At 40.7% G+C, this 27,175-nt stretch overlaps 1 protein-coding gene across 1 annotated transcript; it reads right to left on the bottom strand.

Annotated features, from left to right (window-relative positions):
- Positions 1–1,785: 1,785 nt before the first annotated feature.
- Positions 1,786–22,475, bottom strand: LOC132864419 (tripartite motif-containing protein 16-like). The gene is made up of 6 exons (XM_060897837.1): positions 21,843–22,475; positions 13,072–13,167; positions 10,615–10,848; positions 10,267–10,426; positions 8,807–8,866; positions 1,786–2,344 (listed from the first exon to the last, which is right to left on the bottom strand). The coding sequence occupies exons 1-6, from the start codon at positions 22,440–22,442 to the stop codon at positions 1,812–1,814; spliced, it is 1,683 nt and encodes a 560-aa protein (XP_060753820.1). The 5' UTR covers positions 22,443–22,475; the 3' UTR covers positions 1,786–1,811.
- Positions 22,476–27,175: the final 4,700 nt, after the last annotated feature.

Raw genomic sequence — 27,175 nt, 5'->3', positions numbered from 1 at the left:
CACACTCGCATTCACACCTCCAGTCAATTTAGAGTCACCAGTTAACCGAACCTGCATGTCTTTGGACTGTGGGATTGATCTGACCAAACACTGCTATTCCTTTACACTTTTCCCCCATGTGTACTTTTCTTTTGTCATTTATTTTATTTGTTGTGTCACATATGACTGGACAATTAAAAATATCTTTTATATTGAATTTGTTGTAATGTTTGCACATAGTTTACTTACATTATGTTTAAATTTCTGATCCCATTCTGAAACCATAATAATCTAATAAACTACAAAATGGTCAAGCAGTAAAAAATAAAAAAGATCAGAAAAATGCCCAAGGATAAAATGAAACAGCAGAGGGGGAGGGAGAGAGAGAGAGAGAGTGTGTGTGTGTGTGAACTACATTCTAAAAATAAAATCTATAAATACCGGAACAGTTACAGAAGACTTATAAGAAGAATTAATGTTCTCGTCATCCAAACAAAGTTCATAATGAAATCACTTCATCCTTTTCCACCTTGTTGTTTAATTCACCTCTTCAGGTTTCGACTAGGCGTGGGCCGATCTTAAGTCTCATCATCGTATCATGATTTACACCTAATTATGGCATTCCTTTAGAACAGGACTGGATCCCAGGCGTCCTTCTCCTGATCATCAGCCCTTTTCCAGCTGTTCCATCTGAAACTGTAGTTTTATTTTGCTTTTTGTTGTTTTGTACTGTATATTTGTGTCTGAACAGAGAATCCTGACGATACTGGATCGGTGGCGTTTGTGGTTTTTCCCCGTACGCTAGCGCACGTGTGGAGCTGCACATTAGTGAAGGCCTCACAGGAAACCAGTGTGTGGTGTGTGAGGCCTGAAGTGTGTGCAGTTCCCAGTGTGTAGTGATGGAGAGAGACACGAGCGCTCCCTCTGGGATTTAAACTGATGTCTGTTTAATAAAGTTTTGTTTCGACATAGTGTTTGGATCTTGAGTTTATGAAGCATCTTTTATAAACCTGAGTTTGATTAATAGTCGTCATTTGGCCTTTAAATGGAAATAGAAAAGTAGAAACACAAAGGGAGTTTTTATGCCCTGGTAATTAAAATTAACACTATTTTATTGTTTTAATTGATTACATCATCTATTAGTTTTAAAGTACAATAAACTAGTACAAATGAGTTTAGAACATGGGGAGAAGACACATCACTGACATTAAATCAGGCATCTGAGAGGAAAAACAGCCCCAAATCAGAAAAAGGTGATATTGTATGTGGAAATTGAAATTAAAACTGAAAACAATGATTTGTAAATAATCTTTATATGGATAGATTCCAAAACCTGCAAAATAACTATTTATTCCATATTTTAAATATTTTTTTGAAGGCATCTGAATACAGTGAGTGTAATTATTTTTTTTAACAGAAAATGGTTCAAGACACAAAATTGTTAAGTGTTCTTACACACAGTAGGGTGCGTTTCCACCAGCAGCAGGACAGAAAGACGCAGTAGTTTGAGGAAGTTTTATTTCTGAAGAAACAGATTTTGCCAAAGAAAAAACAGAATTTGAGACATTCTAAACTCTCATGTTAGTGTAATAAATCTCATAATAGTGCAGACATTTGAAACAGTCTGAATTTTTTTCTAGAAACATCTTATATTCTGCATTAAGACATTTATGTAACTTATTTTCTTATTAATCTATAAAACAGATGCACTCTGAAAATAATTCATTAGTGCCACAGTTTCTGCACACAAAAGTGTCTTTGTATTTCAGGGAGAAATTCAATCTGACACCTCAGTTATAATTCTACTCAACATTTCAACTTTTACCAACATTTCATTTTTTCATCGGATCACAAAACCTCACAGATGAGTCAGAATCCCACATCCTGACCCCAGCGTATAGAGGCTGAGTGAATGTGGTGTGGACTCTGTGGAGGAGCCTCATCGGGTCAGAGACGCTGTAGAAGGACAGAGTTCCTGCACTGTGATCCACATACACTCCTATTCTGGAGGATGATGGATCTTGGAGATCAGTCTCAATGTTGTTGTGCCAGAAAGAGATGGAGGAAGAAGAACAATACAGACTCCAGGACTGACTGTTCCATCCAAACACACACTCACCACCCCGTCCTTTCCTGCTGATCTCTTTATATGAGACTGATATGTCCACATCACCCCACCACTCCACCTCCCAGTAACAGCGTCCACACACACTCTCCTTACACAACACCTGAGACCTGTAGTCAAATCTCTCTGGATGATCAGAGTATTCCTGTTCTGTCTCACTGCCTGTCACCGCTCTGTTCTTCTCAGACAGAATGAGGTTAGGATTTACTGTGTTTGGATCCAGAGTCAGATAACAGAAATCTAAAACAATAAAATATCCACAGGTTAGATGTTGATCACAGGATTTATAAGAAGTGTGTGTGAGACACCTGTCTGTCGTGAGGCTCCGAAGCGCGTATGGAGTAGAAGGGGGCGTGGCAGACAAAACCATGTGACCGATGACGAAAGAAGCCTCGGCTCGATATAAAATCTGGAGGGCTCCGAACCCATTCCCCTCTGTTTTAACAGTATTTATTGGTCACATTTTAGACACAAAAAGATTCAATTATCAAAATTGTGACCAATAAATACTGTTAAAACATGTGAGAATGAAGCTTTTTCTTTTTAAGCCCACGCACTGTTCAGCAAATGGGGTAACTTTTAATGTGGTAAACAAAGGCAACTTTAATCAGAATTATGGATGATGTATGCATTGGGGGCAGCACGGTGGTGCAGTGGTTAGCGCTGTTGCCTCACAGCAAGAAGGTCCGGGTTCGAGCCCCGTGGCCGGCGAGGGCCTTTCTGTGCGGAGTTTGCATGTTCTCCCCGTGTCTGCGTGGGTTTCCTCCGCGTGCTCCGGTTTCCCCCACAGTCCAAAGACATGCAGGTTAGGTTAACTGGTGACTCTAAATTGACCGTAGGTGTGAATGTGAGTGTGAATGGTTGTCTGTGTCTATGTGTCAGCCCTGTGATGACCTGGCGACTTGTCCAGGGTGTACCCCGCCTTTCGCCCGTAGTCAGCTGGGATAGGCTCCAGCTTGTCTGCAACCCTGTAGAACAGGATAAAGCGGCTAGAGATAATGAGATGAGATGAGACGACGGTTTAACACACAAACCAAATCCACGCGATGTGAGTGGTAAGATGGCGTCCAGATGGCTTCACTCGTCCCTACAGAGGGGAATGGGTTCGGAGCCCTCCAGGTTTTATATAGAGCTCAGTGGTTGTGACTCACAAATAGATTCATGACTCGGAGTCTCATTCAACAGAGTTCACTAGCGACACCTACTGTTCAGAGAAATGTACAGCATGTTTTAATTCCTACATCACAACAGTGTTCTGACACTTTACATTATTATTCACACAGTTTTCCATTTTAAAATAACTTAAAACATTAGTTTTTTATATACCTTTGTTATTCAGTACTCTTATTTTCTCTCTCTCTCACACACACACACACACACACACACAGTCTCTTTGTATGAATTTATGCTCAGTATAATTGTGTCTGCACAGCAAAAAAGTTTAGATAAACATGAAGAGGATAACGTGTGTGAGTGTGTGTGTTGGACTCTGAGTCCTTCTGTAGCCGTAGTAACATTTCAGAGAACCTTTATTGATTTTTATTGAGGAACAGATTTTTCCCCACTGTGTTTGGATCGAGGCGGTTCCTTTTCTCACACTCAGGATGAAACGCTCAAATGACCTTCTGAATAAGTGTTGTACTTTTGTTTATCATGTCTGGAATTCTGAGATTGATCATGTCATCGCCATAATTCTCAGCAGTAACGATGTCAGCTCATGAGCTTTATAAAATCCCAGCTTAAAATGTAGATACCATGTCTATACAATCAACCTTCAAGCTTAGATTTGTGACTTCTGAAGACCATTCAAGTTTAAAAGATGGTGCTGATGTGTTAATAAACTGTGGTGAGGAATGTAGATCAGTTTTCCAAGTCCAGTGCATTTGTTGTTAAATATGAAGCCCTTTTTTATTACATAAAAATAAGATTAAGCTCCAACTTGACACATTGAGGATAATGTACATTTAATCCACACATGTCACGACAGTCGAGGCGAAAGAAAGAAAAAAAATCAAATGTTGTTTCTGCATTAATAACCAAGTTAATGAACAAAATCTTGCTTTTGGTGGTCCGTCTTCACCCACTGCACCTCATCCCCTTTAGATTCTGCAGTTGCTGCCCCCCATCGTGCAAAACAGGCCCTGGGGTCGCTTCACATTCCTGATGGAACCACTCCAAACAGCTTTCACATTCAGCCATTTTTTTCTTTTCCTCCCTTTTCCCTCAGCATTCTGTACACACAAAATACTTCAATCTTTAGTGTTGTATCGTGGTGTCTTTTTCTGTTTTGACCTAAACTTTGTCAGTATAATTGTGCGTGAATCAAGCTGACGTTGTTCCTGCTTAGAATTATTATGAGATTAATTATGATGATTAGAATTATCACCAAACTTAAATTATTTCAATCCTGACGTGAATACTCGTCATATTAATTCTAGGTACTATTCCCCACACGAATTTCATTCTTCCCAAGAACTTCATAATTATCCCACGCCCAAACGAAGGTTGGAGAAGGATATAGAAACAGGTTCTGTCGATCCATCCGTCCATCTGGTCATGTTTTCGTTTCTGGGCCATATCTTTAAAACTACTGAAGATATCTTCATGAACCTTTGTATACATATCAACCAACATGTGAACTGGTGCCTTTTGCTATTTTCGATTTTTGGAAAAAAGTATTTTTCAAATTTTTACATAGTAATAGATTTTGACTTTGAGCAATGTTCGTTTCTGGAGCATATATCCAAAACTATTCATGATATGGATTTGAAACTTGGTATACATGTTAACAAGGTGATGTAGATGTGCCTTTTCTTACGAAGAAATTTGAGAAATTTTCATTTTTCATGTTTCCATGGAAACAATTTCAGATTAGTCTCTAGGGTAGGTTTGGTTTTCAGAGCAGAACCTGAAAACTATGAGTGGTTTGGTCTTGAAAGTTGGTATATGTGTTGATGAAGTAAAGTGTATGTGCCTTTTGATACTAAGAAATGTGAAATTTTAATTTTGAGCTCACCTGGACCAAAAGTCCAGTGGGTTTATGTCATGGGCTGCTGAGGTCAGTGTAAAGAGGTACGGTTGGTTTCCTGCAGCAGAACTTGAAAAACATGACAATATCTTGAAACTTGGTATATAGTTGGTATGTAGGGCGGGGGATATAGATGACTATCTTCTTGTTTATCTGACAAGTTGTTCTCTTTCCTTCACTATATTATCAGGAGCCTCTCAGCTAAATTTGATGAATTTCAAGACATACTCAGTATTTTAGATCATCTATTGAAGATCCTTTGCCTTTCAGAAACCTGGCATTCAACTCAAAGATAGTTTTGTCAATTTTTACTTACCTGGCTTTAATTACATTTCCCCACACTCCAAATTGGACTCTTCATAAATTCCTGAAGTTATAATCTCAGAGATGACCTTAATACTTCTGATCAAGACAAATCAGTTTCTGTTGAGCTCCATAATGAAAGCAGTAAGAACATAGTTTGTGGTGTGAGATACAGTCACCGAAACAGTTCTTTTCAGCCATTTCTGGATAAGCTTTCAATAATAATTGATAAAATCCATGAGGAGTCAAAGATTTGTATTTTTGTGAGCAACCTAAACTTAAATATGATGAATTCAGACACTTGGATACCTACAGGTGAATTTATCAATACTTTATCTTCCTATTCATTTCAGCCATGTTTATTGACAATATATTTTTTAATTCACTTAAATATCCTGTGCAGGGTCACAGGCAAGCTGGAGCCTATCCCGGCTGACCCTGCACAGGATAAGTGCTTAAGGATAATGGATGGTCGGATGACTTAAATATGCTACATATAGTGGGAATATTTTATCATGACCTAACGAACCATTTTCCCAACTTTTTGTCTATTGACTCAATTCACCCTCCCCATTGAATAAGCAAGTTTAGAGAAGAGGGTTCCTACGGCAGGTGGCACAGTGGTGTAGTGGTTAGCACCATCACTTCACAGCAAGAAGGTTCTGGGTTCAAGCCAAGTGGCCAATGGGGGCCTTTCTGTCTGGAGTTTGCATGTTCTCCCTGTGTCTGTGTGAGTTTCCTTCACCATCCAAAGGCCTGCAGGTTAGGCTAATTGTGGGTTCTAAATTGACTGTAGGTGTGAATGTGAGTGTGAATGGTTGTTTGGCTCTATGTGTCAGCCCTGCGATGACCTGGTGATTTGTCCAGGGTGTACCCCGCCTCTCACCCATAGTCAGCTGGGATAGGCTCCAGCTTGCCTGTGACCCTGCACAGGATAAGCGGTTATGGATAATGGATGGATTTCATATGGTTCAATGAAGATGCATTTATTTATGGTTTTCAACAAATTGACTGCTCTAGCCAGTCCGATGGTGAGCCTGATATTCATGACATTCTCCAGCTTTCTTGAAAACTCTGATGAAATTATTACCGCTCATGTTCCTCTGAAAAACCATGTCAAGGAAGGAAATCAAACTCAAAGCTGAACCTTGGATTTCCCCTCAGTCTTAGAACAATGAATTATTAAATCAAATTGTATAGAAAAATCGATCAAGACGAGAAATCAGTGCCTGTATGCTCAATACAAAGTGTAGAGAAATAAGCTAAACCATTTGACTCCTATAGGTAAAAGGATCTAGCAAATGAGTTCAATGTTTATTTTGCAGACGTTGGTAAAAGTATCAGCCAAGCAATACCAAAGGTCAACAAAATATTTTCAGATTTTCTTGCTTCTCTGACAAGCGACAGCTTTCTTCTTAGTCCTACATGGACACAAGAAATTCAAGGCTTTTTTCTCCGGCTCAAGTCTGGAGAGGCTTGTGGCCCCTTTAGTATTTCTGTAGCCCTGTTCAAGATATTAAACTCAATCTCAAAGCCTGTGGAGATCCTACATCACTTCTCCTTTACTTCTGGTACTGTTCCTGATTCTTTTAAACTTGCTCGTGTCAGACCCGTGTTTAAAGCAGGAGCTCAACTGTTAACTTCTAATCATACAAATTGACAAAAGAGAAATTGGTCTATCAAAAATATTAGAAAAAACTCATGTAAAATAGGCTGAATACATATCGAGAGAAGTTTGATTTAATATATTCTGGTCAGTTTGGTTTCCGTGACAACAGATCTACAGAACATGCACTTTTACTAAATCACTGATAAAATCCAAAGAGCAATTGAAGATGGCAAATTTTCCTGTGGTATCATTCTTTGTCTGAGTAAAGCCGCTGATGGCATAGATCATGATATTTTGTAAGAAAAATTATATTCTTATGGCATCCGTGAGATTGTCCATGATTGGTTTGCCTCATATCTATCAAATAGACATCAGTTTGTTTCAATTGTTAATATTTCATCCAGCTCTTTACCAATTTCATGTGGAGTACCACAGGGTTCACATCATGGCCCCCTTCTATTTCTCTTATACATAAATGGTTTTATGAGCTGCTCCAATATATTTGATTTTCATCTTTTTGCAGGTGACTCAAATTTATTCCTGGCAGATTCATCTTTAGATTCTCTAGAAGCCAGGGTAAATTCTGAATTGGTCAATATTTGGGAGCTTGGTTGCAAATTTGAATTTCCCTCCGGGGATTAATAAAGTAATTCTGATATCATCGCGTGGCTTTGTGCAAATAAATTCTCTCTGAATGTCGACAAAACAAATTTTGTTCTTTTTTAATCCACCCCAAAAGAAATTGAGCAGAACCATTTCCTGAAAATTAATTATAAGCCGATTAAACAGAAGAACCACATCAGGTATCTTGGAGTAGTTTTCGACTCTCACCTCATCAGGAGGAAACACATCCACCAGTAGAGCAAGAAAATCTCCAGAGGCTTTGGAATTATTGCTGAGCTTCATCACTATGTTTCTCAAAGTATTCTAACTCAGCTGTACTACTCTCTTATTTATTCTTTTTTAATATATGGTGTTACAGTTTGGGGTAATACTTATGAGACTACCCTTCGACCGATAACTGGACTCCACAAGAAAGCTGTCAGAATGATTAATTTAGCTTTTTTTAATGAACACACACCTCCTATTTTTAAAAAGCTGGAGATGATGAAATTCTCTGATTTTATAGATTACTTAAACAGGATTTTTATGTTTAAATTTCATTCTAGTTTATTTGCTGCCTGCCTCTGATAACTTTTTGACACTTTTAGCATCAAGGCACAAGTATAAAACTTGACTGGCTTCGAGATCTTCATTTTGCGTTCCTTCAGCCAGAACTAACGATGGCAAGTTTAATATTCGCTTCAAAGCTGCTGCTTTCTGGAACAGTATTGATGAATCTTTCCAGAGTCTTAGCTTCAGCAATTTCAAGCGTTGTATCAAAAGTACGATTATCGCTTCAGATCAGCATTCCTTTCTCTTTTCCTCACACTGTCATTTCATTCTTTCCCTCTTTTTATTGTTTTATTGTATTTGTTGAAATATTGTATTTTATCATTGTGTCTCTGTGCGACTAGCTTTCTTCTTTATAACAGTAATCCATTATTTTTTTCTGCTGAGTGAGATTAGATTACTAGTTATTTCTAGGCAGAATTTTATCCTTCGTATGTATTAGATTTGTGTGTGATATAAATAAACTATTATTGATACACATTCTGTGTGTTGTAGGTCAAAAGAAAGACCATCATGTGGGCGGTCCTCCTCTGAGTTGAAGAGTGTGTGTGTGTGTGTGTGTGTGTGTGTGTGTGTGTGTTACACCTACACTGCAGGAAATCTTCTCTGCTCTTTGGTTTTGAGGGTAAAATCATGTGAACTGCTGCAGCTGTAGAGACATAGAGACAAAATGGAGACTGAAAAATGACACGAAAACAGTTTAAAGCATGAAAATGAAAAATTAGATTCCTCACTGCTCTCAGTCAGACACGATTTAGAGATCGGCCAAAATGGCATCACACTGTGCAGCATTTGAATGTAAGAATCATGAGAAGCAAAAAACTTTTCCCAGCTGAAGCTCTGACAATGTGTGTGTTTTTACTTTCTGATGGATTTTATGGAGGAATTAAGGCCTCGGTTCTGATCTAATGTTCATCATATTTGTTACGTGTAAAGTTCAATAAGATTAGTTTGTGGATTTGTGATTAAGGTCCTGTTTATCTGGGAAATTTATTTGTAATTTGCACATGTAATTTCTGAGGCGGGCAGCACGGTGGTGTAGTGGTTAGCGCTGTCGCCTCACAGCAAGAAGGTCCGGGTTCGAGCCCCATGGCCGGCGAAGGCCTTTCTGTGTGGAGTTTGCATGTTCTCCCCGTGTCCGCGTGGGTTTCCTCCGGGTGCTTCGGTTTCCCCCACAGTCCAAAGACATGCAGGTTAGGTTAACTGGTGACTCTAAATTGACCGTAGGTGTGAATGTGAGTGTGAATGGTTGTCTGTGTCTATGTGTCAGCCCTGTGATGACCTGGCGACTTGTCCAAGGTGTACCCCGCCTCTCGCCCGTAGTCAGCTGGGATAGGCTCCAGCTTGCCTGCGACCCTGTAGAACAGGATAAAGCGGCTAGAGATAATGAGATGAGATGAATTTCTGAGGCTAAGGGCCTCTGCATGCTCTTGCGACAAGGCTTTTGCAGACAGCTTTTCGCAGACAGTTGTAATTTATCGTTGAGTGGGGAGCAATAGGCGTGCGTGATGTTATTCACCACCACAACGCAAGGGGGCGCGAAGTCGCGAAATCGCAAGGAGTAGTTGGTGGGTGTGGTAAGTGGAGTGTTTATCCTCCGGTTACTGATAATGACTAGAACTGGAGTCGTATAGATGTACGTACTTCCTCACTTCCTCGATCAACCGCTCTTCGTGCTGCTCCATCTTCGCTCATGTTTTTAAAAATGGCGGTCGTGAAAACAAACCAAACCGGGAAAGTAGGGAAGCGGAAGTTCGTGTACAGCTGATGTAGAGTGGACCAATCAGAGCCCTCTTGTCTGCAAGGCTGTCTGTGGTGGTCACAATTTTTGGGAGGTGCGCGCAGAGCGTCTGCGAAGGGGGGGGGGGGGGGGCTTCACAGACGCCATCTGCGATGCCGTCTGCGAGGACTGGGTTGTCAGCATAAATTGGTCTTAATACTAATGCTTTGTGATTTGATGCAGTTTTGTTCCTGCTTACGTTTTATTTCCGTTACATTAATTTTATGGCTCTCTTTACTGTGATACAGAACAAATGTTTGTTTGTTTACCTTGTGGATGGATTACATTGAATTCCTCCTCACAGATTTCCTCGACTCGTTTTTTCAGATCTGAGAGAGATTTCCTCACTCCATCAAATGAGAGATGTTGACTGACAGTGAAGCTGGGTGAGTTGTCACATCCAGGAGAAACACAGAGAGACGGGAAACTCTACAGAGAGGAAACACAGAATAGAGAAGGAGAAAAGTGTAGGAGAGGAACGAATGAATCTCAGACTGAATCAGACCAAAGACACACTTGGGATCTCAGACAGGAACATTTATTGTTGCTGTAATGAGCTTTTAGGAGGAAACTTTGTGAGGAACAGCGCCCTCTGTAGATCAGACAGTGAGTGTTACCTGGAGGAAGTGGATGTGATCGTGTGTGTGTGAAAGCTGCTCCAGCTCAGTGAATCTCCTCTGAAGATCAGCAATCTCCTGCTCCAGTTGCTTCAGGAGTCGCTCAGCTTGATTCAGTTCAGCTTTCTCCCGAGCTCTGATCAGCTCCGTCACCTCCAAGCGCTTTTTCTCCATGGAGCTGATCATCTCAGTAAAGATCCTCTCACTGTCATCTACTGCTGCCTGTGAACGCTTCTGTTAGTACACACACACACACACACACACACACACTGGAGGTCTAATCGGATACTCTGTAAAAATAAACTCTCTCAAGAGATATTGGAGTTGTTTTTGTTAAACCCCGGGTTTTCATTCCTTGTTTTTTTTTTAGTTCACTATTTTAAGGAGATATGCAGAATCTTTATTTTTAAATACATTTCTGAGTGGATAGTATCTCCATCCTTGACTCTTGTATGCTGCATAAATAGGAATCAAAAAATATTTTGTGAGAGTTAAACTCGACCACAAATTTGGCATTGGAGCTGCCCCGCTGAGCCAGCCAGCCCTGAGCGCGTGATGTCACTGCGGGAACCGGTTTTAAGGCCGAGGCCTTTGACAGCTATAGACCAAAGTCATATAAATAAAAATTTATGGCCCTGTGATGACCTGGCGACTTGTCCAGGGTGTACCCCGCCTTTCGCCCGTAGTCAGCTGGGATAGGCTCCAGCTTGCCTGCGATCCTGTAGAAGGATAAAGCGGCTAGAGATAATGAGATGAGATGGTGAAAGTAAGAAATACCATGACCAACTTGCTCAACTAAGACTGATTTGACTTCATTGATTGTGGGTTGACTCTCATTAAAACAGGATAGGTGTTATAACTTATGCAACATACATGTACATGCATCTATTCATTCTCATCTCATTATCTCTAGCGGCTTTATCCTGTTCTACAGGGTCGCAGGCGAGCTGGAGCCTATCCCAGCTGACTATGGGCGAAAGGCGGGGTACACCCTGGACAAGGCGCCAGGTCATCACAGGGCTGACACATAGACACAGACAACCATTCACACTCACATTCACACCTACGGTCAATTTAGAGTCACCAGTTAACCTAACCTGCATGTCTTTGGACTGTGGGGGAAACCGGAGCACCCAGAGGAAACCCACGCGGACACGGGGAGAACATGCAAACTCCACACAGAAAGGCCCTCACCGGCCATGGGGCTCAAACCCAGGACCTTCTTGCTGTGAGGCGACAGCGCTAACCACTACACCACCTTGCCGCCCACATGCATCTATTTTCACTGATAAAACGTAAAAGGCTCATTAAATAATCAGATGAACTGAGACAATCACATTCTGAAGCAAATTAAATAAGTCTTAAACCGGTAAATTAAATACACAATACAAGTTACATGTATTAATCTAAATGCAGGTAAACGTGTTGTTTTTGTTGTTTTGTATCCAAATGAGAGTCGGAGCTTACCCGTCTGCGTTCTCGCTTCTTGAAGGCCGAACTTGTGGCCGATTGTTTTGAAACAATCTGACGTTCAGTTGTTCATTCAGTTCTCCGTTCATTCGCTTCTTCCACGTAAGGGCGAGATGGCAACAATATCCAGTTTAGAAATCAGACAGCTGCTCCACTCATTCTCCATTTTCTCCATACTGAGTACTCCAGCATTACTTCTCAGCTCAGGCAATTACTAAAACCCGGGACGGGACATCGCCGGTTTTAGCAACAACCACAGGGAGGTCACTGCCTGAGCGATAATATGTCACGTCCCGTTCCATCCTGGGTTTTTACCAACAATCCTCGGCTCAAACTGTGGGAGAGCTGGTGCCACTGAACTTACTTTCCTTTTTTAAAAAAAAAAAAATTTTATTTTTCCTTTTCTCATAGTTTTATTTAATTGTTGATACTGCACCCTCTTTCAAAACTGGCTTATAGCCAACGCTCCTCAACAGATCAGAGGTTTCGTATGAGTCTTCAGTAAAATGTACAGAGCAGAGGAGAGACCACTTCGTCGGCGCCCAATGTGCCTGTGAACTTCTCGCAAAATGTGTCCAAATCTTTGCAGTTTGAACATTCTTGGGCCATGAATGCAACATAAATCCACCTTCTGTCATGTTGCTGCACCGGCCAGCAACACATCTACATGGCATGGCAATAAATTAGCTCAAAACGGAAGCTGGAAGTTGCAGTTAGCTCTGTGTTTTAGTATAGCGGAAATGGCGATGAGACCGATAGCCTTCCTGCTGTGACATTACAGATGTCAAGGTCATTCACTCAGGCCGCTACCTATATGAATCATTTTAAATCATAAATATTACGATATTAGATTTATTGTTAACGCTTAAAACTATTCCTGTGCCATTCTTGGGGTCTCAAGGCATTTATGAACAAAAAATGAGGCCATGGTTCTGCGCATCTCCTTTAAGCAGGTTAATTGAAACACAGCTACTCTTCACTCCTCACCTTAATAGTGTCCACAGCCTGTTTCAGCTCCTGCACCTCCTTCTGCTTCTCCTGGATCCTCTGCTGGGATTTCATCTGCTCCTCCTTTAGCTCATTCTGAGAACAAATAAAATACATTTAAATACATTTAATCATCTTATACACAATTATAGCCAAAAAGAAAAAGAAAAAACCAAAAGTCAATAAAAACTAGAAATATCGCCTCTAGAACTAACTAAAATTAAAAGACACCCAAAATGAAGTAACTTCTATCTTCATATGTTTGCACCACTTATAAAATTATAAGTTTAGTTTTCTGTGCAAATGTCAACTGATTGAAATAACAATGTTATTTGTGTGACAGAAACATCAAGGTAGTTCAGCAATATTCTCTGGAGTGAAACTGTTCAAAAGGCAGCTGTGCCTTTCAATGGGATTCACAGACAGACTGATCTGAGAAAAAATGCAATGAGTGCTTCCAGGAATGCGAAAGAGCTGCCAGATTCATTGCAACTGGTGTTTGGTGGACTGGGGTGCGACCATGGATTGAAAGGAGTTCTAGATGAGTGTGAAACTAATGATTTGGAGGAGTTTTCAGAAGAGAATGACAGTGAGAGTACTATAAAAGTGAAGGTGAAGATAAGTCAGGTAAATGGAATTTGGTTCAAAGAGCATCGAAGAAAAGAAAGGTGAAAGCTAAACAAGATGAAGCGAAAAGATCGAGGACTGATGTTAAAGTTGTGATCCGATTTCAAACCCCTTGTATACTAAACCCATTGAAAGTCAGTGAAGCCATTTATAGGCAAGTAGGTGAAGTTCGCGCCGTCACAACGTTAAAAGATGGTAACCTGTTAGTTGTTTGTCAAGATAGAGATCAGAGAATGGGATTAATGAAGCTTAAAACTTTACTGGGGAAACATGTTAAAGCCCAAGACTGGGAAGAAAGAGGTAAAGTAATGGCGGTGATATCAGGTGTATCGACTGACTTGTTAGAGGACGATATTAAAAGCCATGTTAAAGCAGTTAAAATCAACAAAGTCAAGCGTTTGCCAGTAATTAGGAATGGAACTAAAGGACCAAGTTTGTCTGTCTTGTTAGTGTTGGATGAGGTTAAGATGCCTGAGCGGATCATGATTGAATATTTAAGTTATATGGCGAGGCCTTACATCCCCCCACCAATTAGATGCTTTACATGTCAGCGATATGGACACATTTCTTCTGTGTGCAAGTCAAAACCTAGGTGTGCTAGATGTGGAGGCGAACATGAATATGGTAAATGTGAGGAAGGAACAAAAATCAAGTGCTGTAACTGTGGAGGTGAACACAGTGCGGCCTATAAAGGGTGTGAGATGTATAAAAGAGCAATTCAAGTGCAAAGTGTTAAGGTGAAAGAAAGCGTTACTTATGCCGAAGCTATTAAAAAGGTTGACAAAGAAAACCAAGTAAAATCAAGGGTTAAAGGAAGTATGACTCCTGTAGTTTTACCCCCCGAGTCAAACTCAAACGACTCTGAAATGCTGTAAAGTAACTGAAGAGACTTTAATTGTGGATAAGAAAAATTTCATTGCTTTTATGGTGGAAGTGGTTAATTGCTCAGCCCAAGTAGAACTGATTGAATTAAAATAATTTAAAAAGCAGCGGAAAAGTATCTAGAGATTCATGAATTGTCAGTTGATTCCATTCACAATATGGTATTAGTATCTGATAGTCAAGCACCATGTGGCAGTTAATAATGACTTTATCTATTCTACAGTGGAATGCCAGGAGCTGAATTGCTAATGGTCAGGAACTAAAACACTTTATTGAGGAACAAGTTGTTAAACCAAACATTATCTGTATACAGGAAACCTGGTTAAAACCATCACTTGATTTAATAATATATGGATACCTAGCAGTGTGTAAGGACAGGGATACTGCAGGAGGTGGAGTGGCCACATTTATTCAGCAGGGGATTAATTACAGAGCTTTAAATATAGATAAAGCCGTTGAAGCAGTTCTGGTTGAGATTTGGGTCGGTAAAACTAAGATTAAAATTATCAACTTTTATAACCCTGGTAAAAGAATCTTGAGAGAGATGCTAGATGGTATATCTCATATCATCTCTAGCCGCTTTATCCTGTTCTACAGGGTCGCAGGCAAGCTGGAGCCTATCCCAGCTGACTACAGGTGAAAGGCGGGGTACACTGTGGACAAGTCGCCAGGTCATCACAAGGCTGACACAGACACAGACAACCATTCACACTCACATTCACACCTACGGTCAATTTAGAGTCACCAGTTAACCTAACCTGCATGTCTTTGGACTGTGGGGGAAACCGGAGCACCCGGAGGAAACCCACGCGGACACGGGGAGAACATGCAAACTCCACACAGCAAGGCCCTCGCCGGCCACGGGGCTCGAACCCAGGACCTTCTTGCTGTGAGGCGACTCCAAGGCAAGGCAAGTTTATTTATATAGCACATTTCATACACAGTGGCAGTTCAATGTGCTTTACAGAAGTAAAAGCAAAACAGTAAGCAATAGAAAATAAAATTACATAAAATAAATGGGGAAGAAAAATAAGAATTAAACAATAGTAGAAATAAAATAAAATGAAATAAAAGTTCAATTAAAAAAACAGCAGAATAAAAGTTAAGTAAAATTTAAAACATGCAGAGACTGTAAAAGTAAAAAGAGTTTAAAACATGTAGAGATGACAATATTAATAATTTAGCAGAAAGCATCTGAGAACAGCTTGGTCTTTAACCTAGATTTGAAGCTGCCAACAGCAGGAGCATTTTTGATGTCCTCTGGGAGTTACATAGCTGTACTGCATAGTAGCTAAAAGCTGCTTCACCACACTTTGTTTTAACAACAGGTTTTACCAGTAAATTTTTCTGCTGCAATCTGGTAGATCTGATTGGGTTAGGCCGCTGCAACATAGAGAGGTAATTGGGCCCTGTACCATTTAGAGATTTGTATACCAGCAGCAATACTTTAAAGCCAATTCTGTAGCTTACTGGAAGCCAGTGAAGAGACCTTAGAATTGGAGTAATGTGTTCTGTTCTTTTTGTTTGTGTGAGAACCCTAGCCGCTGCATTTTGAACCAGCTGAAGTCATTTGATAGTCTTTTTTGGCAGGCCTGTGGAAAGGCCATTGCAGTAATCAACCCTACTAGAGATGAAGGCATGTATTAGTTTTTCCAGATCATTTTTTGACATAAGTCCTCTTAGTTTGGAAATGTTTTTTAGGTGATAAAATGCTGTTTTAGTGATTGCCTTCATGTGACTGTCAAAGTTTAGCTCGCTGTCAATGAAAACACCAAGATTTTTAACCATTTCTTTTGTTTTAATCCCCTTTGTGTCAAGAATAGTGGTAATCCTGAGTCTTTCATCTTTTTTTTTCCAAATAGAATTACTTCTGTTTTATCTGTGTTCAGCTGAAGAAAATTCTGACATCCAGTTGTTGATTTGATCGATACACTGGTAGAGAAATTCAAGGGGGGCATAATCATTAGGTGATAGAGCAAAATAAATTTGGGTGTCATCTGCATAGCAGTGATACAAAAGTGAATTGTTCTTGATAATTTGCCCAAGTGGGAGCATATAAAGGTTGAATAGTAATGGTCCAAGAATCGACCCCTGGGGGACACCACAGGTCAAGGACATTGATGTTGAGGAACAATTTCCCATGGTAACAAAGAAGCTTCTAAGTATGATTTTAACCAATTGATAACTTTACCAGTCAACCCAACCCAGTGTTCATGTCGATATAGCAGTATGTTGTGATCAACAGTATCAAAAGCTGCACTGAGGTCCAGTAATACCAGGACCGATGTTTTGCCTGCATCAGTATTAAGACGTATGTCATTTATAACTTTAATCAGCGCTGTTTCAGTGCTATGATTGGCACGAAATCCTGACTGAAAGTTATCAAAACAGCTGTTTGATATCAAGAAGGCAGTTAATTGACAGCGCCAACCACTACACCACCGTGCCGCCCTGAGTTAAACTCAATCATTACAAATATGAGTCAGCAGAAGAGGTTCTTGGCAAATCTTCTGGGATGAGGAAAAAGAGAATGGTACCTTGGTGGTCAGATGATTGTAAGGAAGCAATTAAAGCTAGAAATAAAGCTTTCAAAATTGTTCAATCAAACCATTCCTATACCAATTTAATGGAATACAAAAAAAAAAAAAGACATTCAAAAGGTTAAAAGAATTATAAGAGAAGCTAAAAGGAAATATTGGCGTGATTTCTGTTCTAAAATAGGGCGGAAGTCAAAGTGGATGATGTTTGGAGCATGATTAAAAAGATGGGAGGCATTAGAAGGGAGTTTTCCTTACCTGTGATTAAAAACAATGTGGAGGCAGCAACTAATCAAGCGAAAGCAGAGATGCTTGTGAAAAGTTAAGGTTCATAGTTCACAGAACTTAACTGATGATGAATTGTCTTGGAGAGTTAAAGTAATAGATGAGAATAGAGGATGAATGGAAAAGCAGGTAATAAGTGAGAGTGTACTTGATAAGGATTTTACATTATTTGAGCTTAGGAGAGCGTTAAAAGGGGTTAGGAACACTTCACCAGGGAAAGATGGTATATGTTATAAAATGATTAATGAAGTCAATGATGTGGCTAAATATGTAATTTTAAGTCTTTTTAATAAGATTTGGGAGCAAGGTAGATTGCCTTTGTGTTGGAAACATTCTGTAGTGGTTCCGATTGGAAAACCAGGGAAGGAAAAAACTGAAGTTCAAATTTATAGGCCAATAGCATTAACATCTAATTTATGTAAGATTATGGAAAGAATGATCACTAGAAGGCTAGTGTATGAAACTCAAAAAAAGAGGTCTTGTCTCCCCACACCAGAGCGGGTTCCGTAGTGGACGTACTACAATGGACCCTATTGTATGTTTAGAAAATGAAATAAGGAAAGCACAAGTCAATAACGAATCAGTTTTAGCAACATTCTTTGATAGAGAGAAAGTGCATGATATGCTATGGAAGGAGGGGTTGTTAATTAAGCTGAATAGGATGGGTATTGGTGGTAAGATGTTTAACTGGATTAGAGACTTCCTAAAGGACAGAACAATAGAAGAGTTGGGGTTAACTTCTCTAACATCGATTCAATAGAAAATGGAACATCTCAAGGTAGTGTATGCAGTCCAGTACTGTTCAACATTCTGATTAATGATGTTTTTAATAAAATAGATGACATTAGAATCAATAGAGCATTATATGCTGATGATGGAGCTTTGTGGATAAAAGGATGAAATACTGATATTAGAACTAAAATGCAATTAGTTATCAACAAGGTATAAAAATGGGCATGTGAGTGGGGTTTTCATTTGTCTGTAGAAAAGACTCAATTTATTTGTTTTTCAAAGAAAAGAGTAAGTCCCACCCTAGAGCTTAAGTTGTATAACCAGTCCTTAGAGCAAGTTAATATTGTTAGGTACTTGGGAGATTGGTTTGATGTCAAGTTAACATTTGAGGAACATATTCGGAAAATAATTGAGAAATGCAAAAAGGGCATTAATGTTTTGAAATGTTTATCAGGGTACAACTGGGGAGCCTCAGGGATGTCCCTTAAAAGAATTTATATTGCACTGATAAGATCAATTTCAGATTATGGCTGTATTGTGTATCTTTCAGCATCTAAGACATTGCTTAATGAACTCAATAGAATGCAGGCTGAAAGTCTCGGGACATGTTGTGGTGCATTTAGAACTTCTTCCATACCAGCGTTGCAAGTAGAATCAGGAGAAATGCCCTTAAGCCTCAGACATCTTAAGTTGAGTATGGCTTACTGGATTAATTTAAATGGACATGAGTCATCACACCCTACTAAAAAAGTTCTCAATGAGTGTTGGGAGTATGGTAGATCCCAGATTTGTAGCTTTGGATGGGATGGTAACAAATTAGCCAATCAATTGGGAATAGATGATATCATTTGTAGTAAGACTGTGCCCCTGGTAACAACTCCACCTTGGTTGTTTTGCTCCCCTACGGTGATCAAGGAAACCAAAGAGATAGCTAAGTCTGGAGGAGTGGATCAGAACGCAGAGCAATATTTAGGAAGTAGGTACTATAATATAACACAGGTTTATATAAATGCATCTAAAGATTCAGAGGGTAAAACAGGTATTGCAGTTTATATCCCTGATTACAAAATCTCTATTAAAGAGAGAACATCAGATCATCTGTCTATATTTGCAGCTGAAATGACAGCCATTATTATTGTATTACAGTGGATAGAAGAAACTAGGCCCCCTAAAGCAGTTATTTGTTCTGATTCTGTCATCTCTCACATCCGTTCAAAGTGGAGAATCGTCATGCCGACAGGACTTAATGAATGAAATTAATAATATCTTAGTTGCAATCAGTCAACAGAGAATATCAATCCAGTTTGTATGGATTCCAGCCCATAAAGGAGTTGGTGGCAATGAGGAAGCAGACAAGCTGGCAAAAGAGGCAACCAAAGAAGAGAAGGTTCAGTTAAGTATTCCACTCAGTAGATCAGAAGTTAAAGTGCATATTCTGGACCAATTTACTTTTTTTAATATGAAAGTATGTCCCTTTACACACTCATCCAGAAGGGTAATTTTGCACAAGGCCATCTGTCTACAGCAGAAAAAAATAAAAAAAAAACAAAACAAAACAGGGCGGCACGGTGGTGTAGTGGTTAGCGCTGTCGCCTCACAGCAAGAAGGTCCTGGGTTCGAGCCCCGGGGCCGGCGAGGGCCTTTCTGTGTGGAGTTTGCATGTTCTCCCCGTGTCCGCGTGGGTTTCCTCCGGGTGCTCCGGTTTCCCCCACAGTCCAAAGACATGCAGGTTAGGTTAACTGGTGACTCTAAATTGACCGTAGGTGTGAATGTGAGTGTGAATGGTTGTCTGTGTCTATGTGTCAGCCCTGTGATGACCTGGCGACTTGTCCAGGGTGTACCCCGCCTTTTGCCCGTAGTCAGCTGGGATAGGCTCCAGCTTGCCTGCGACCCTGTAGAAGGATAAAGCGGCTAGAGATAATGAGATGAGATGAGACAAAACAAAACACGTCTGGAAAAATCCCAAGGGAGTCTGGAGACAGAATTGTGACGTCACCTGCGGAAGCGCCGGCAGGCTGTGAGAGCTTGTGCAGTTTCAGTGCACAGCCTGTGTAGACCAAGCGCTCCCATTTCTCTCTCATTGTCCGGTCTTTTGGAAAACAATGAGTACTAATCCCATCAAGATTGGTGTTGCTACACCCTCCTACGATACATCTACGAACCATTTTAATAATTACGTGATAACGTTGAAGAAATTTGCAGAAAACCACCAGGTCGTCTTCTCAGAAACAAACCAGCGCTGATGTAGGATTCAGAGGGAGGCGTCCCGCAGATGACGTCACGAAAATCAATGTTTGCCGGGAAATTCAAATGCCAAGTTTTTTTCAGAGGTGGACCAATTCACCTCAAATGGCTTGATTTCAACTGAATTTTTTTGGTATTGCGCAAGGTAAAAAAAAAAAAAAAAAAAAAAAAAGCAGAAAGTTACAGATATTTGACCAAAGTTTAATATCAAATAGGAGAATTACATTGATCTCGCTCCTGAATTTACCCATGATATGAACTTTAAGGTACTCATTAAACAAAGTTAACATATGGCAAGCTGAATGGGATAAGGAGAAGAAAGGTAGACACTTGTATAATATACAAAAAGATCTCAAGTAGCAAACCGAGTTACCCAAACAGACAGGAGGAGGTTTGGTTTACAAGACTGAGAATAGGCCATACTGGATTAAATAACAGCTTATACGTTGCAAACAAACATCCATCTGGAAAATGTGAACTTTGTGGAGTGAGAGAGGATGTAGATCATGTTCTTTTAAGATGCTTAAAATTCTACAGACAAAGAGAAAAACTGAAGAGGGAAGTGAACGCAGTCAAGAAAGCCTTTTCTTTAGACACCTTATTAGGTGAGCTGAGATCAGAAAACATCACTTGTGCTATGATAACATTTATCAAAGAAACAAAATTAGCAAATAGGATTTAGTTTGTTGTTTTTCCTTTTTATTCAATTTTTTCTTTGAAATGACATCCATTTGATTGCATCTCAGTCCAGTCAATGGCAGTAATACACTTTGCTTGTAAACTGCCATAAAACCTGACAGAAGAAGAAGACTGATCTGAGAGCAGTGCGCGTCATCACTGTTCCCTTTTATTTCTCAGTAAGTTTAGAGGGGGGAGACATGCACAGTGCACATCTGGATTCATGGGAGTTATTTATTTGTTCAGGTTTACTTCTTTAAGGTGCTGTGTGTACATTCAAAACCACACCCAATTCCACCGGATTAAAGGAACCATCAGTGAACATTGGGATTGAACTTCATCAATCTAGTGAATGTTCACATTAACGCCGAGTTTTGACCAAAATCTCTGCAGAGATTTGAACTTTCCAGAATTGGGATCATTCATCCCAAAGAAGTTCTCAGAAATGGACCACAAATCCACTCACATTCAGAAAGATAGAGATTTTTTTTTTAACCTGTAGATCATTAAATGTTATGAAATATGATCTCCAGTTACAGAGCTTTAACACAGTCACGTGAGCACTTTAGCTGTAAAATGCTGGAAGGAGGGTGTTGGCTGTTTAAAGCAGACTGACTGGTCTGAAATCTCACATTTCTTTACATATTACTGTTTGACTGGAAATAAAAATTTACTTCACAGAGAATGACAGTCAGAGAACCAATTAAATCCACTGAACAGAAATTAGATTAGAAATAGAATTTGTATAAAATGACTTGGAAAAGAAGAATGATGTCCAGTTCTCACCAGTTTTTCATTTCTTTCTGCTTTAGCTGCAATGGTATCATGGCCTCTGTGCTGATCCATTGTACACAAATAACATATGAAGCTTTGGTCAGTACGACAGAAGATCTCGATCAGTTTGTCGTGTTCAGAGCAGATCTTCTCTTGGAGCTCTGCACAGGCTTCAACTAACTTGTGCTTCTTAAAGGCAGGAGACTGATAGTGAGGTTTAAGATGATCTTCACAAAAGGAGGCCAGACACACCAGACAGGACTTGACGGCTTTGTATTTTCTCCCAGTGCAGGAATCACACTCCACATCACCAGGTCCAGCATAACAGTGAGCAGGAGAAGCAGCTTGGAGTTCAGTCTTCTTCAGTTTCTCCACCACTTCAGCCAGCATGTTGTTCCTGCACAGAACAGGCCTTGGAGTGAAAGTCACTCTGCACTGGGGGCAGCTGTAGACGCCCTTCACATCCTCCTGATTCCAGCAGCCATTAATACACACCTTACAGAAACTGTGTCCACAGTGAATAGTCACAGGATCCTTCAGGAGATCCAGACACACTGGACAGCTGAACTGATCCACTGATAACTGATCTACTGAAATACCAGCCTCTGCCATTTTCCTGAACTGAGAGAGAGAGAGACTGAACTTTCTGCTGAATTTCGTTTTCTCTGAAATGAACTTCCTGTTTCTGTGTGTGTTCTGTGTGGCAGAGAGAGTGGGCGTGGCTTTAAAGAGAGAGCTCCTTTTTTGTAATGTGTCAGTAGGGGCCTGGCTATGTTAGCAAATTGCTATTCAGTGTGAAGAGATTTGAAACAGTGTGTGTGTGTGTGTGTTTCCTACAGGGCGTATAGACTTGAACAATCTTACCAGTGATAGTTTAAATGAACAACGAACACATCTCTCTGTCTCTCTCTCTCAAACAGAATTCTGAAGTGATTAATTGATCTGACCATCCATCCATCCATTCTCTGTAATTGTAATTTAAAAACATTTTATATTGAATTTGTTGTAATGTTTGCACATAGTTTACTTACATTATGTTTAAATTTCTGATCCCATTCTGAAACCATAATAATCTAATAAAGTACAAAATGGTCAAGCAGTAAAAATAAAATGATCAAAACATGCCCAAGGATAATGAAAAGCAGAAGGGGAAAAATGTGTAAGTACATTCTAAAAATAAATCTATAAATACCTCATCAGTGGAAGTGTTTTTGATCAAAATTAAAAAATGTCTCCTCTCCTCTCATTTCCTGACTTCTTGTTCACATCCATTTAACACATTATACTAAAATTAAAGTCAGAAATGGCCCTGATGCTGCTCCTGAAGATCTTTCCAACACGTCGTTGAAAAATGACAAACACCAACACCAGTCTCGTCCTTTTGTAAGTTAAAGAAGGTTTATTGCAGAAACAGACACATGGTGAGAAGGGTTCATCACACCACTCATACCGTCCCTTTGTTCTCAAATCTATATATACTCTTTACTAGATAAAAAGGAGACATCTATTGCATTACATCTATTGCAATTACATGCCGGAGTGTGACCAGCTCTAAAGCTGATTGGATCTTCTCTAATCGCTGGTTTGTATGCACATCTGCTACGCACATAAAGAGCATGATAAGATGAACATGTTGCGGTGCTGAATGTTCTGAGTCGTTAGTCCTTGAAGAGGAAACGCTCAGTGAAAAGGAAAATTACAAGACAGTGTGACACTAAAATTTACTCTACAATTCCCCCTTTTATCATGTAAATAACATTAAATCTATAATACTGTGATACAGGGTTCACCTACTGGTTACTGTCCAGTCTGTGGCAGTAGTCAGTTAATAAACTATGTGGTATTGGGTGTTTTCTATATTAGTCTCTACACCTAAGGCACTTAGTCCTGTTCCCTAAATCAGCTAGGTATCATACGCTAGAGTATGTGTAGTCAGAATGTACTCTTTCAGCTATCACCATGTGATTGGTATGATCAGTTAATATGTCATGAACCCAGTTAACAGTTTGATCTCTTTATCTTATTTTTCCAGCTGAGAAGTCTGCCCCCTGGAGTACCTGTGGTGTCAGTCACTGCTCCTGTAATACGTGCATTAATCGCCATCACTGGACAAACTAGCAAATACTACTTATACCATGTATGAGGTTCACAATTAGGTACAGAATGAAGAATGCTTTGGAATGCACAGTCTCATGTGGCTGTGTGTGTCGATGTGTCGTTGTTCGTCGGTCCCCCTAAGGGGCTCTTGATAGCAGAGTGTCCACTTATGGTGTGACGAGGCCCCCTGAGGGCTTTTTGAATGCTATCTTAATCCCCTTCCTGTACCAGGGCCTCCTTGTGCTGCTTGTCTGTTGGTTCAGGTACTCTTCTGCAGTGGCTGGCGTGTACCCACGTGGCTCTGTTGTCCACTTTTACAGCTGACTGTGTGGTGAGCAGCACTTGGGATGGTCCCGTCCACCTGGGCTTGTTCCACTTCGTCCCTATGAAGTGCTTTATCACCACTCCCTCACCAGGTTTCAGGTCATGCAGTGGTCCCAGCACCGGGACTGGTAAGGCTGATCTCACCCATTTGTGAATATTATTCAGAGCAGAAGAGAGGGTTCCACAGTAATTCAACATCACATAAGGAAAGATCAGGGCATCCTGGTGTAATAGGACCCATCCCTGTGTTTGGGGGTCTTCCAAACAGTATCTCAAAGGGGCTCAAACCATGCTTTGGTCTTTCTCTCATTCTCATCTGCATTAATACTATGGGTAGGACCTTTGTCCACCCTAGTCCTGTTTCAGCACAGCATTTGCTCAGTTTATTTTTCACTGTCCCATTCTACCGTTCCTCCATTAACAGGGTGGGATGCACAATGCTGTCTTAAGTCTATTCCCAGATAATTACCAACGCCTGGCTTATAAATGGTGTGCCATTATCACTGGAAATCTTCCTTGGAATGCCCAATCGGGGAATTATATCCCATAGGCCTTGGCCACTGCGTCTGAGTCCTTTTTTGCTGTACGGAAAACTTCTATCCACTTGGAGAATATATCAATCACCAAGCAATACCTTTTCCCCTCACTAGGTAAGAGTAGGCCTGTCATGATATTCGATATACCGACTTATCGTACGGTAAATGAAAATGAACTCGGTAATTTTTTATACTGCGATTTTGGCATTTACGTGCTGTACATCTACACAGGGAAGTCACCAGAGTATTAGCTTGACCCACTGACTGAATAAAATACTGCGCTTTTTTCTGTCATCTCACGCGGCTCTCTGTCAGAGGCGGGGCCTCCCAGCATGCAACAGTTATCCAGCCAGGGGATCCACTGAATGGGGAAAAGACAACACGTTGCTCCTTTGTACAGACCACAGATGTAGAATTGGGTATGGGCATGTCCCTACCAATATTTCTGATTGAATTTAAAAAAAAATAAAAAATCCCGCTCTGTGCGCGGTACACAAATGGTTCCTGTAGGTTTCCACTGGGAGAAACACCACACAACTTCGCTCATGAATATCCACTCTAGGGGCGTGGTCACGAAAACAGCATGCAGGTGTAGCTACCGTGTCAATTAGCAAGTGCGGTTGCAGTGCAGTGACCGGCTGCTAGCTAGCAAACTGTCCTTGAGGATTGTAATGTTAGATTAGCTTGTAAAATGAATCACAACAGTTTGTATTCAGTGTGTAAAAACGACAACATACGAATATGACTAAGTTTGTGTGGCATGTAAATAACAATCCGACAACAACCAGTGTTCATTACGGTCACAAAGACATTATTACATAATGTCAAATTGTGCTAATGTTGGCTAATATTGCACCGAGTCTTGCTTGTGAAGCACCTGCAAACTTTAGCAGCCCGCTAACCCTGAATTTGAAGTGCTTCAGTTAAGAACTGCAGAGCCCTGACCGAGTTCATGTAAACAAACTTATATAAAAACCACCCGATGGTGATGTGGACAATAAAAGGTGTCTGGGCCACGAACAATCAAATAAAACATTTTCATGTAATAAACATTACAGCCTCCGCCTTCTTGATCAGAAATTTTTGGTTACTCCGCCTCTCTTTTGAAAATGTCACATACCGAGTCCACACATCCGCTGAACTGATTGGTTTTCGAGGGGGTTCATTTGAAAGCAGTGGCTAAAAACTTCTCTCTGTAGAACCCTGTCACTCACTCACTCCCCCCTCCTCCTCTCTTCTCCAGAAGACAACAAAAAGGCAATAATATAACAACCACCAATCAGAATTCAGATACATTCTGTTGCCAAGTAAAATTTCTCTGGCGGGAAACTTCAGAAAGGCAGTGAGGCGAGGAAACGACTCTCCAAACATTTTAATGAATTGGATGGCTTTATTGGTGAATTATGCCTACAAAAAAAGAACTTTACAGCCGAGGAAGGCGAGGACATTAAACAGTCACTCGACTTTCTGGCGGAGGAAGTTTCTGTTATTAAACAACAGAAAGCCATCATGGACCTGGTGACGGAAGTGAAGTCGCTCAGGCTGCAGAATGCCGAGAAGGACCGGCGGCGTTTCGCCCACCTGGAAAGCAGAGTTGCTGAACTGGAACAGGACACCAGGATGAAGGACGTCATCGTCACTGGGATTCAGATTAAACCCAGGTCAGATGCAAAAGCAGTGACAAGGGAGGGAGAATCTGATGAACTGGGGCCTCATGTACAAAGACCTGCGTGGATTTCCCACTAAATATGTGCGCACGTCAAAATCGGGAAATTTGTGTACGACCAAAAAAATCCGGATGTATCAATCAGTGCGTATGAAGGTTTCCACGCACTCTCCTGTTGTACATCCCAATCAACGTGGAATTCGGCGCACATGCACGAGCCTCGTTCCCCGCTCCGTCTCCTCCCTCAATTATTCCACACTGAATATGTTAATTAGTATAAATAGACGGCGGCACGGTGGTGTAGTGGTTAGCGCTGTCGCCTCACAGCAAGAAGGTCCTGGGTTCGAGCCCCGGGGCCGGCGAGGGCCTTTCTGTGTGGAGTTTGCATGTTCTCCCCGTGTCCGCATGGGTTTCCTCCGGGTGCTCCGGTTTCCCCCACAGTCCAAAGACATGCAGGTTAGGTTAACTGGTGACTCTAAATTGACTGTAGGTGTGAATGTGAGTGTGAATGGTTGTCTGTCTATGTGTCAGCCCTGCGATGACCTGGCGACTTGTCCAGGGTGTACCCCGCCTTTCGCCCGTAGTCAGCTGGGATAGGCTCCAGCTTGCCTGCGACCCTGTAGAGGATAAAGCGGCTAGAGATAATGAGATGAGATGAGTATAAATAGACCTGCAGTAAGGCCCGTGTTAGGTAAAAGACATGGCAACTTTTACTAACGCAT

This window comes from Neoarius graeffei, chromosome 17 (assembly GCF_027579695.1).
Source record: "Neoarius graeffei isolate fNeoGra1 chromosome 17, fNeoGra1.pri, whole genome shotgun sequence".
In the NCBI taxonomy this organism is placed as follows: Eukaryota; Metazoa; Chordata; class Actinopteri; order Siluriformes; family Ariidae; genus Neoarius; species Neoarius graeffei.
The sequence above is the reverse complement of the archived record's forward strand: the minus strand, read 5'-3'. Positions and strand labels throughout refer to the sequence as shown.

Coding starts and splice junctions, on each gene's coding strand:
- LOC132864419 (XM_060897837.1), bottom strand. CDS start 22,442: ATGGCAGAGGCTGGTATTTCAGTAGATCAGTTATCAGTGGATCAGTTC. Junction 13,168..21,842: donor CAGAAAGAAATGAAAAACTG/GTGAGAACTGGA, acceptor ATTTGTTCTCAG/AATGAGCTAAAGGAGGAGCA. Junction 8,867..10,266: donor CAATGTAATCCATCCACAAG/GTAAACAAACAA, acceptor ATGTCTCTACAG/CTGCAGCAGTTCACATGATT.